The sequence below is a fragment of the Bos indicus genome, chromosome 13, assembly GCF_029378745.1.
Source record: "Bos indicus isolate NIAB-ARS_2022 breed Sahiwal x Tharparkar chromosome 13, NIAB-ARS_B.indTharparkar_mat_pri_1.0, whole genome shotgun sequence".
In the NCBI taxonomy this organism is placed as follows: domain Eukaryota; kingdom Metazoa; phylum Chordata; class Mammalia; order Artiodactyla; family Bovidae; genus Bos; species Bos indicus.
The window spans coordinates 21,100,844-21,113,504 of NC_091772.1; the positions used below are offsets into that span (position 1 = coordinate 21,100,844).

The following is a 12,661-nucleotide window of genomic DNA, read 5'->3' on the forward strand; positions in this document are numbered from 1 at the left end:
GGCCACACAGAATGAGATTGGGAATGTTCCTTCCTCTGCAATTTTTTTTTTTTTTTTTTTTAATAGCTTCAGAAGGACCTGTGTTAACACTTCCCTAAATGTTTGATCAAATTTGCCTGTGAAGCCATCTGGTCCTGGAATTTAATTTGTTGGGAGTTTTAAAATCAGTTTCTATTTCAGTACTTGCAATTGACCTGTTCATATCTTCTGTTTCTTCCTGGTTCAGTCTTGGGAGACTGTACCTTTCAGAGAATTCATCCATTTTATCGGTATGTAGACTGAGCGACTTCACTTTCACTTTTCACTTTCATGCATTGGAGAAGGAAATGGCAACCCACTCCAGTGTTCTTGCCTGGAAAATCCCATGGACGGAGGAGCCTGGTAGGCTGCAGTCCATGGGGTCGCTAAGAGTCAGACATGACTGAGCGACTTCACTTTCACTTTTCACTTTCATGCATTGGAGAAGGAAATGGCAACCCACTCCAGTGTTCTTGCCTGGAGAATCCCAGGGATGGGGGAGCCTGGTGGGCTGCCATCTATGGGGTCGCACAGAGTCGGATACGACTGAAATGACTTAGCAGCAGCAGCAGCAGCAGGTGTTTAATAGTAGTGTTTTATGGGTGTTTATTTCAGCGGTGTCCACTGTAATTTGTAATTTGTCCTTTTTCATTTCTAATTTTACAAACTTGAGCTCTCTCCCATTTTTTAATTGAAAAAGCTTTATCAATTTTATTTTTTTTTCAAAGAACCAGCTTTTAGTTTCATTCATCTTTTCTATTGTTTTCTTCATCTGTTTTTCATTTGTTTCTGCTCGGATCTTTAAGATTTCTTTCCTTCTACTAACTTTGGATTTTGTTCTCTTTTCTCCAGTTCCTTTAGGTGTAAGTTGGGTTGTTTGAGATTTTTATTTGTCCTGAGGTAAGACTATTACTATAAAACTCCCTGTTAGAACTGCTTCTGCTGCATCCCATGGGTTTTGGATCACCATGCTTCTGTTTTCATTTGTCTCCAGGTATTTTATTTCCTCTTTATTTTTCTCAGCCATCCACTGGTTGTTTAGTAGCACATTGTTTAGCTTCCACATGTTTTTCTTTTTAACAGCTTTTTTTTCCCTTATTTTTTAATCTCATAGTGTTGTGAGAAAATATGCTTGATATGATTTCAATTTTCTTGAATTTAAGAATTTTAAAATTTTAAATTTGCTCACTTTGTGACCCAGCATGTGATCAGTCCTGGCAAATGTTCCATGTATCTTGAAAATGTGTATTCTCCTGCTGTCAGATGAAATGTTCTATAAATACCAAGTCTCTCTGCTTATAATGGGTGTGGTAAGGCCTGTGTTTCCTCTGGATTTTCTGTCCAGATGATCTGTCCATTGATGAAATTGGGGTTTAAGGTCCCCCCTATTCCTGTGTTACTGTCAGTTTCTCCTTTAATGCATATTAACATTTGCCTTGGATATTGAGGTTCTCCTATGTTGGGGGCATAAATATTTACAATAGTTATACCTTCTTAGACTGATCCCAGGATCATTATGTAGTGTCCTTCTTTGTCTCTTGTAACAGTCTTTAAGGTCTATTTTGTCTTAGTATTCCTACTCCAGCTTTCCTCTGAATTCCATTTGCATGGAATATGTTTGTCCATCCTCTCACTTTCAGTCCGTTTGTATCCCTAGATCTGGAGTGGGAGGTCTCTTATAGACAGCATACTTACAGGTCTTGCTTTTTTATCCATTTACCAGTGTACGCCCTTTGCTTAAAACATTTAAACATTTAACCTGTTTACATTTAAGGTAAGTACTGATATGTATGTTTCTATCACCATTTTCTTAATTGTTTTGGGTGTTAGGGAAGTTTTCAGCTATTGATAGTCTTTAATTCCTTTATCATTTTTATCACCTCCTTTTTGAACTTGGGCCTAGCAGACTGGAAAGGCCTGATTCATTGTTTCTTCTTTCAGGGGATTTTTCCTGTCTCAGTTCAGTTCAGTCGCTCAGTCATGTCCGCCTCCTTGCGACCCCATGAATCACAGCACGCCAGGCCTCCCTGTCCATCACCAACTCCCGGAGTTCACTCAAACTCATGTCCATCGAGTCGGTGATGCCATCCAGCCATCTCATCCTCTGTCATCCCCTTCTCCTCCTGTCCCTAATCCCTGCCAGCAGCAGGGTCTTTTCCAATGAGTCAACTCTTTGCATGAGGTGGCCAAAGTATTGGAGTTTCAGCTTCAGCATCAGTCCTTCCAGTGAACACCCAGGACTGATCTCCTTTCGGATGGACTGGTTGGATCTCCTTGCAGTCCAAGGGACTCTCAAGAGTCTTCTCCAACAACACAGTTAAAAAGCATCAATTCTTTGGTGCTCAGCCTTCTTCACAGTCCAACTCTCACATCCATCCGTGACCACTGGAAAAACCATAGCCTTGACTATTTAGTTGGAAATAGTTCCTTCACTTTTACTTTTCTCAAATTTCTCTGTCTCTGTAAATTCAGGAGAAACAGTTAACTACTGTGGTATTGAAGGGCTGTTTTCATGTGCAACCATCCCTGTGCAAACTGTGTGAGTCCAATATTTTGGGTGCAAGGGCTATTTGCAAGTCATGACGGGCGTACATCCAAAGGGAGTGCTGGCTGTCATCCTTCTGATAGGGGGTGTGGCTGGTGTCATGGTGACAAGAGCCTTGTCTGGAAGTTGTGTCGGACCTCTTTGCTGTGTGGCTGTCACAGACCTGTCAAGGATGGGGTCTGCTTCCCAGTTGTTTGAGTAGAGGCCCTGAGGGTCAGGTTTGATAAGGGTCTGTTGCTCATGTGTGTGAATGTTCTGTCCCCAAGAAGGTGAGCACTAATGCAAGTGAGGCCTGTGTGGTCACAGAGAACCTATGCACCGAGTGACCATGCAGGGGTCCTCGGGTCTACCCAGAAACATCTCAAATGCTGCATCCCTTTCTCCATTTTGTTCCTACCAGACTTAATGCCAGGCTGGTGATAGGGCCTGCGGTGTGGCTATGGGGATTGAGGTGGCTGTGCTGCCTCTTGGAAACACGGTTGCCTATACGGCAGTACTCTTCCAGGACCTGTCTGCTCAGATCCAGCTCCAAGCTGTGGTGTGAGGCAGATGGGACCGGAATACTCCATTTGGAAAGGAATCCCAGCATGCTTCACCCTAGGGGCTCTCTGCAGGTACATGGGATTCTGTGATACAGCCCACCACCCAGTGTGTTCACCAACAAAGTGGCCGCTGCTGGACCCACTCCCTGGTTGGAACACCGATAATGGGCTTACATACCAGCCACACCCACACCACGTGCTCACTCACAAAGAAGGCAACCAGAGTTGCTCCCCGCTGAGAGCATAACTACAGTGAGACTCCTATGACAGAGCCACGCCACCTCGTGCATGAGCTAACAATGGCAGCCCAGACAGTTAGCATTAATTTACCTTATTTGGAACTCGATCAAGTCTATTTCTTTACATCCACTATATTTTCAGTAAAGTCTTAACTATATAAAAGAGTAATTATTTAAGCTAATTATAAGTCATCAAGGGTATAAAATGTAATTAAGATGAGGGAAAGCTTCAATGTTCTTATTTAATCAAAATAGCATAACGAATGCATGTTCTTAAGGAATAAGTCACAGTTCTTGGGTTTAACAGATGAAGTGTAGGTATACCTTGGTTGAGCATGCCACATATATGTCTTCATTTTCCAAATAAGAAAACAAGCAAGTGACATCCTTGCAATGAAATGTGAAAGAAAACTGTTTCATTGTTGGATTAAAATAGTGTGTACAGTTTTCCTAATCCAGTACTTGCTAGCACATAAAATAAACTTCATAGAACGTTGAAGATAGAAGACCATTCACAGATGTGATAGGGAAGCATTTCCAATTATTTCCACTACCACTCTTTTTTTAAACAAATGCTTTATTTACTTATTTGGCTGCATCAGGTCTTGTTTGTGGCATGCAGAATCTTAGTTCCCTGACAGGGATCAAACCCAGTCCCCTGGCTGGGAAGCCCATTTCTCAACCATTGGACCATCAGGGAATTCCCACCACTCTTTTATATTGAGGAGAATCTTGCTGCAATAACTCATACTTCATGTTTCTTGGTTATTTTTCTTGGATAAGATTTTTTCTTTATTTTGCCAGACATTATAAGGGTCCTTAATGAAGAGAAATACTTTCAGAAAGGAATAGTTTTTTTTAATATATACCAGTCACTTTCAGTTTCTCATCTGACATGTAAGTCATTTGGAAGTCATTATTCCTATCCTCATAACAAGACAAAAAGCTGAATAAACTAAAAATCAACAGCTCTTTTAGATCTGTTAGAGAATCGATGTCAAAGGCAAACCACTGCCTCCAAATTGAAGCCAAATAGGAGAAACAGAATCACAGCTTCCTGGAGCAGAAGCTCAGGAGCAGAAACCTCTGCAGGAATCAGAACTGGGGGAGGAAGTTCTAATCCCTAACTGATGAAGGGCTCTAGGCTCAGTGTGCCCTGGGCTTCCCAGGTGTCTCAGTGGAAAAGAATCTGTCCATGTAGGAGACGCAGTTTCGGTTTCTGGGTCAGGAAGATCCCTTGGAGCAGGAGATAGCAACCCATTCCAGTATTCCTGCCTAGGAAATCCCATGGACAGAGGAGCCTACCGGGCTACAGTCCCCAGAGTTGCGAAAGAGTTGGAGATGACTTAGCCACTAAACAACAGCAATGTGCACCCATTTGAGAGATTAAAAAATCCCGGGGGATATCCAGTGTTAGAGGTCCTCACACTTGTTTACGGTTTAACTTCAGGAGCCCTACCATTTCTCACAGTAAAGATCAGAGAAAACTCCTCTCTGCTTTGAGCTGGTGGAGGAGAAAAGTTGCCATTTATCCAGAACAGTCTGTTCTCTCTAACAAGACTTGCCCTCAATAGAGAACACAAATAAATATTATCTATTACAGTAGCTAAAATCCAGGTCACTGATAACTCCAAATGCAGATAAGAATGAGAAGAAATGGGAACTCATTCATTGCTGGTGGGACTGCCAACTTTGGAAAATAGATTGTCCACTTCATACAAAACTAAGCCTAGTCTTACTGTAAGATCCAGCTGTTGTCTACCTTGGTGTATTTACACATGAGTTGAGAACTTCTGTCCACACAACAATTTACACACTAATGCTTATAAAAACTTTATTTACATTTGCTAAAGCTGAGAAGAAACCAGGATGTCCTTCATAGGTGAACAGATACAGAAACTGTGGTGCATCCATATAAGGAAATGTTATCCAGTGATAATAATAAATGAGCTATCAAGTCACAAAAAGAAACAGAAGAACCTTAAATGGTACATATTGCTAACTGAAACAGGCTAATCTAAAAAGACTATGTACTGTATGATTCCAACTATATGACATTCTGGAAAAGGCATACTGTTAACTCACAATTTATGATTTACGTGTGTATTTCTCAGTAAAAATACTGAGAAAGCCACAAGAAAAAATACTTGTAACTAAAGAATATTTTAATGGACTTTGTTTAGAACTATAAATAAATAATTAACCTGAGGAAATGTTTATATATATATATATACACACACATTTCATTCTCCCCTAGTAAAAGCCGCAGAGGAAGTAGTAACTGTGATGCATTTTGATGATGTCTACAGAAAAAGAAAATCCAGTTGTGTTTAAATTGAGAGATCGTTCACATACTAATGTAGTTGAGAAGTTATCTATTGTTCAGAAAAATAATAAGGTAAATTTCAGAATTACATTTCACTTTGCAGTTCTTATCTGCCATTCACTGCTACTTTGGTCAGTGTGAGAATTGGAACAACCAAAAATAACATAGAGTATCAGTCAGTCCCAACACCCTCCATACCTGTTCTACATGCAGCATACGAAATATTTTATTTGCTTGAAACTGACAGACAAGTTTGTGCAATGTAGGAGAAAAGGAATACACTTTCAGAGTCAACGAAATATTTGATCATCTTTATGCACAAGTCACATACCAAGGTGAATCTTGTGAATTACATAATCATGGTGATACTCTTTTTAATGTTGGTTTAAAGAAGTCAATATTGTTGATATATAATTGAAGAAAGTGAGTTGTGTTTAATTTTCTCTGTGCGTGCGTGTGTGTGTTTGGGGAAAACTGAAATTCATACACGATTTAAATATATTCTACCTCGTGCTACAAAATTTATCATTTCACTAAATAAAAATTGTTTATCTATTTCAAGGTAGTGGTCAGCACTTCCTGTTTGTCAACTCATCTGGCCCCAAAGAAGGATACACTGCAAGAATCACCACTTCCCAATACTTTCCAGCAAGCCTCGGAATGTGTGCTGTTCGGTTCTGGTTCTACATGGTTGATCCCGGGAGCACAGGAGTCTTAAAGGTACAACAGGAAGACAGAGATTTGTCTTTCACTGACATAGTCAGAGCGCGTGTTTAAACATTTCTCTCTTTTTTTGGTAGCCAGACCACACCAATCCTGATTCTATTAATTTCTCATTTCTTTCTGGGGCAATGGGACTCTGGCAAGCAGTTCTGTTATTCATCTTAATCTCCTTCAAGATTTGTCTCATTCATGGCTGCCACCTGAACTCAATTATGGTGCACGCTCTTTAAAAGATTATCTACAGATGAAAGATTATGGGCAGATTCTACATGTATCTTCTAATAACAACTTAGATAGGAACAATGAAGAAATGTGATGAGAGGGATAGTAATGGAGAGGATTCTCTTCCCCAAAGTAAAAGCAAAGCACACTTAAGATAAATATATTATCAGCTCACACTGAAAACAATGCGCCTGCTTTATTTTTGACTAACTGAATACAAGAATCTACACCAAATGCTAATCTCTTTAAATAAACGGGTTGCTGCGTCTATACTTCTCATATGAAAGATCAATGAATGAAATTTTCACTTGTTAGGAACCAATTTTGAAATCTTAATTTCTAATTAAAAGATTGTGTATCAGAACACAGTATGTAGTGATATTGCCTGGAAATTATGCAGTCATTTGTTGTTGGGATAAATATACAAGTTGGAATTTTTGTCATTATCTCAAACATTGTCCCTCGTAAATAATAACAGCTATTATTAAGTGATTCCTATCTTTCTGGCTATTCATTTTAACTTTATATGTGTTAGCAGTTTTAATTCTCACATTGACCTAATAAGGTAGTGTTTAGCTTTCCCAGAATTTTCAGTAAAGAAACTGAACTCAAAGTGGCTTAATAACTTTTCCATGATTACACAATTGACCAGAAATCTGATTTCAAAAATCTGACATCCTTGTTGCTTATATTTTCTGCATTACTCAGAGACATCTAAGGAGAAATATGAGGCAAAGAGAGAAAGAATAAAATGCCTTATCAATTCTAGCCATTGCTGGGAAAGCCAGCTCTTATCAAGTAAAAATAAAAGCATGCAAGAAAGTGGAAAATCTGTTTTCCTCTAGAAAAACCAGTAAAAATAACAAAGAAAGATATTCATTTTTAACAGTTTAGATACACGTATTTTGTACATCATGAAAAAATTTTGGATTTTTGTTTTGTTTTTACATGTAGTATATAAATATTCAGTAGATTAGCCTTTTGCTTATGCTAAATTTTATCCTAAACACTGATCTTAAAAAGACTCTATAATATGTTGTTTTCACTGATATTTTAAAACATAGATACTGCAATTGAAGAGGACAGTAGTCAGTGATTATTTGTTACACACAGAAGCAAATATGAAATGGAAACCTTTCAACAGAATGCACAGAGATTTCAGTCACTTTCTAACAAAGTGTTGCTTTCTTGATTCAAAACTAACATTTGTATATCCTTTAGCTATTCACCAGCTGGTCAGTCAGTGCTACAGGCTGAATGTTTTTGTCTCCCAAAATTCACCTGTTAAATCCTAACTATGACAGTCAGCTAGTTGAGTTACCTAGTTAAACAGCCCACTGTTTTTAGCCATGCTTCTCCAAACTGTCTTTGAAATGAAAATGTTGATCTCAAGTCTTGATTTCTGATAGCTTACTTAAAATAGTGATTACAGTTTTTTCTAACTGGAAGGCAGCGTTAAGTGTACTGTTGCTTTTATACTCTCGGCTGTCTTCAGAGAGGTCTACTGGAAAGAATAGTGGAGGGGAATTGCAGTAAGGCTGACATCCAGGTTGTGTAGAGAAATTGCCCTCCTCAACACCAGATTGTCTTGGTAGGTTTGACTGCCCCCATGGCTTTTTACCGTCTCCACAGGTGACCCAAGCAGAACCAATTATAGTCACTTCCAGGATTTGATGCGATGTTTACAAGACGCTTTCTCTGTCTTCTGTGTTGCAAATCACTGGCTAAAAGTAGCCTAGATCTGGGGCTCTTGGGGACCATCTTTCCCGATATGCGGAGAGAGATTGTCTGAGAAAGAAGCTAGAACACAGAGGAATTCGGGACCAAAAGAAGGAAGACAGACTGTTTCTGTTTAAATCCCGGAGCCTGCTTTACCTGAGTCAGTCAAGTTCTCTTTGTTACTTGCTGTTGGAAAATTCCTGTTACAGAAACCCAGGGAGAAACTGTTTTTGTAATGTATCCTCATGTCTCTGATGGATCACAGTAACTGTGGCAAGTCTGTTTCTCAACTGTTGCTTTTAATCTTGAGTTATTCCCAGTCTGAGAAACTCCCTGAGTGTACCATATTTTTATATTATGTGAACGAATCAGTGAAGTGGAAACCCATTCTTTCCACTCTTTTAAAGTGAGACTTTCCAGCTGCATGTTATTCTTTCATGGGCAACTGTTTTTCTTTTTCATAATCTCTAATTTGAGTATAACAGTGTCACATTTTATAAAATTTCCTTGGCAGGGGTATTTCAGCTGGTGTGTTGCCTTAGAAAGAATCATCTGTAGTTACAGTATTGACAAGACTGATGGACAGATAGCTTCTTACAAAGGGTCTGAAAACCCACCTTTGTGTATATATTTTCTAAAGTATCCAAAATAATATTATCTAAATTTATGGTGAGGAGGAACTTCTTCTTTTTAATATTAAAAAAATTTAAGACTATAATAAATGATAATATGCACTGAGGCATGATGCGGATAAATAGATATTCAATGCTATCAGCATGCAATTATAAAGAGCATTTTGGAAATTAAAAGCCTTATAATTTTTATATTATTTACCAAAACATTCCACATCTATAAATATAAGGAAATAAAGATAGATATGCATGATGTTTTATTTATAAGTGTCTTCATCTCACTGTTGTTTATAAAAAGGAATATTTGAAGCCACATGAATGTCAAATATTAAGAATTGGTGAAATATAGTACATTCACTCTTGCAGTGAAATACTGTGGAGAAGTTAATTCTGTAAATGAATAAATGATAATAAAGAGAAGCATTTGTGATTCATTAATAACCAAAGTAACCAAATTTACAAATATGTATTCTAGAATGTATAATACATTGTATTATACATTTATACAATGTATAAAAATATATCTAATTTCACATATTTTAACATGGGACTATCTATTCCTTAATCTATGTAAATAAGTATAAATGTGTGTGTGTATATATATATGTGAAAAAATTTATCAAAGGATATACACTAAAATGAAAAGAGTAATTATCTTTAAACGTGAGATGAAAAGATTGTTTTCATTACTTTTACTCTTATTTATTTTATAATTTTTCTACATTAAGCATATGATGCCTTTCTAGTAAGAAAAATATATACAAGGGTCTTTCTAAAGGATCTTCACCTTTGGAAACGTTGAAAGACACAGCTCAAGGATATCCATAAACAGGTCACTTCTTGAGTTAATAAAGAGCAAATGTGGCTCTGGAGCACTTGGTAGATTATAAACCATCTCTTAGATTGATAACATAAATTCTTTAAAAAGGATATGTCAAAGAAAATATCTAAAGTGAAGTTCCATACTAAAGTGTCTATGAGGCCCTAAAAATAACCTGGCATTCCTAAAAGAGCTCAAATAGCAGATTGTGCTAGAATGGTCTCTTGTCAGCACAAATCTGAAATTGTGCTGAGTGTTATCTATCTCTTGCTTTTCTGTGCTCTGTTCTGTATCCCAGAGAACAACATTTCCCAGACTCCTTTGCTGCCGCATTCCTGAATAAGTTTGACCAAAGGAAGGTACTGGCCAAAAATCAGGGCAGGAAGAGGAGACAAGCCTTCCTCCTCTTTGTCTCTTCTCTTTTTCTGTATATTTATATTTCTCTAGCTGAGTTTGTACTGCATCTCATCTGTGACTCAGTTCCCCCAGAAGGCCTTGCCTCCCTGGTTCAACTCCCACCAAGGATACTGACAAATACCATCTTCTTCCAGCAACTCAACTTCGCTACTCCCTCCCTTTGACTTTAGGTTTTGGAGGAGAAACTTCTTCCTGCACATGCTAATCTATAGGTTGCCAAATAATTTCCCTGGTGATTTCTCATCTCTTCCATAAACATAGTACCTACTACCTATGTTAAAATTCCTCTATTTGAAATATATTAGTTTCTGTTTCCTAATTGAGCCCTGTCTAGGTACCTAACTCAAAGAAAACACAAATCTTTCAAAGACATTAACTGATAAAACAGTGAAAAACTATGAATGAGCACCAATTTAAATTTGTCATTCTTACATTAACTTCTTAAAAACTTACTGTCTAGTAGAGGAAGACAGAAAACAAATTGAAAAAAAGAACACCAATATGAAACTTCTGTTTGTGATGTAATACTATGGACCAAATTAAACTGTTTCCCGTAATACATAATTACTCACGATCTGCTGAGAAAGTTATTTTATATTGAATAGTAAGAAAGTCTATCTGAGAAATACAAGGTGTGAATTTAGACTTGAAAAACTAGAAAGATCCATTCTTGTGAATAACTGTAGTAAGAATGTTCTAGGCAGAAGAAATAAGCTAAGGGAAAAGCTCAAAAGTAGAAGGTATTTGAAGGCCACTGTAGTGGAACAAAGTAAGCGAGAGAAAGAGAGAAACAATCAGAGATAGTTGGAACCAGGGCCTTGCAGGGATGGTAAGGAGATGAGATTTTATTCTAAGAATCATGGAAAGTCATTGGAGAGTCTTAGCTTGAACTACTATAGCAAATTACCATGAAGTGGGTGGATCAAACAACAGAAGTTTCCTTCTCACAGCTCTGGAAGCTCAGAAGTTCGAGATCAAGGTATGGGCCAGTTTGGTTCCTCTTGTGGACCCGCTTTCTGGTTTGTAGATAACTGGCTCTCACTGTGTGCTCAACCAGTGGATAGAAATCATCTTTTTTGGGTCTGTTCTTAAAAGGACACTAATCTAATCCACAGGACCCCACACTCATGAGCTAATTACCTTCCAAAGACCCCCATCTCCCAGAATCTAAACATTGAGAATTTGGGCTTCAACTTATGAATCTGAGGGGATATATTCAGTCCATAGCCGAGAGTATTAAACTGAGGGATAATAATATCATCTTTGAAAATTTAGAAGATATGCTGTGTGGAAAAGGGACAGGACCTGGGGGTAGGAGGAGGAAATCAGAAATGGACGTGAAACAGGAAGGCAAGTTACATGATTTCCAGGGGTCCCCAGCTTGATTTAAAGTGGAGTGTAAGAATAAACTGGAAAACAATTGCTACAAATAATGAACAAGCCTGAGCTCTTCATTGGCATATTAAGATTATGTTCTAAATAAAACACACTTTAATTTTATTAGTATATTAGTGAAGGGCATCATATAAAGTTAGCTCAATCAAAATGTTATACAGTTGATGAGATCAAGGTGAAATTCAATTATGATGTCCCTATTACTTTTTTAGGATAAAAAGCCAAATAATTCACATCTATCCATCCTGCAAAGTAGAAGGCTGCATGATGAAAGAAATGTTTTATAGAAACTAGAAAGCCTGATACTAAATACGTAATATTCAGGATAGTGAATGAATAATATTCAGAATAATAAGATGTCTATTCAGGCTTCGGTATCCTCTGATTCACAGGCTCATGATTTATGGACCAATGCTAATACATACTTTATTTTCTAGGTCAGTTTCTTTCTTTCAATTACCTACCTACATATAAAATTAAAAGCACTCTTTAAAATGGTGCTGGTCGTTTTCTGATACATATTGCCAAAAAAGCCCTAAGTGAAACCCAATTAATTTCCTATGTGATTATTTAGTTTCAGTAGTTCAGCTCCTAGCTTCTGACTTGTCCTACTATTTAATGCTAGCTCAGGTGAATTATTTAATGTCTATGAAAACAGGTAAAGTTTGGCACAAGACAAGAGAATTTCCCTACAAATAACTAATAGCCCTTTATTCCTCTAGACTCATTTTTTAAAGACACAAAAAGGAAATGAACTTTTGTAATTAAAAATGCTCTTTGTAATTTATAGAAGCTTTTCTTTGTTCAAGGGAGAAAAATGAACTATATCCTAAAACTTCTTTCAGTAATAACACATGAGTTAATATATCTAAAGGGGCTTCCCAGAAGCTTACAGTTAGCCTATGAGGTTGAAGTGAGTTTTTATTTTAAAGTTGAGTTTTAGGCGGTCCAGTGGTTAAGGTGAAACTTCACCTTCCAGGGGTATGGGTTCAATTCCTGGTTGAGGAGCTAAGATTTCACATCCCTTATCACCAAGTAACTAAAAAAACATAAACAACAGAAG

The 12,661-nt window shown here is 37.6% G+C and overlaps 1 protein-coding gene across 1 annotated transcript in view; it reads left to right on the forward strand.

Annotated features, from left to right (window-relative positions):
• MALRD1 (MAM and LDL receptor class A domain containing 1) overlaps positions 1-12,661 on the forward strand; it is a 553,710-nt gene that overhangs the window by 393,949 nt on the left and 147,100 nt on the right. The window contains exon 32 of the mRNA XM_019971898.2: positions 6,233-6,390. Coding sequence (XP_019827457.2) covers positions 6,233-6,390 — 158 coding nt within the window. The remainder of the gene's footprint in view (positions 1-6,232; positions 6,391-12,661) is intronic.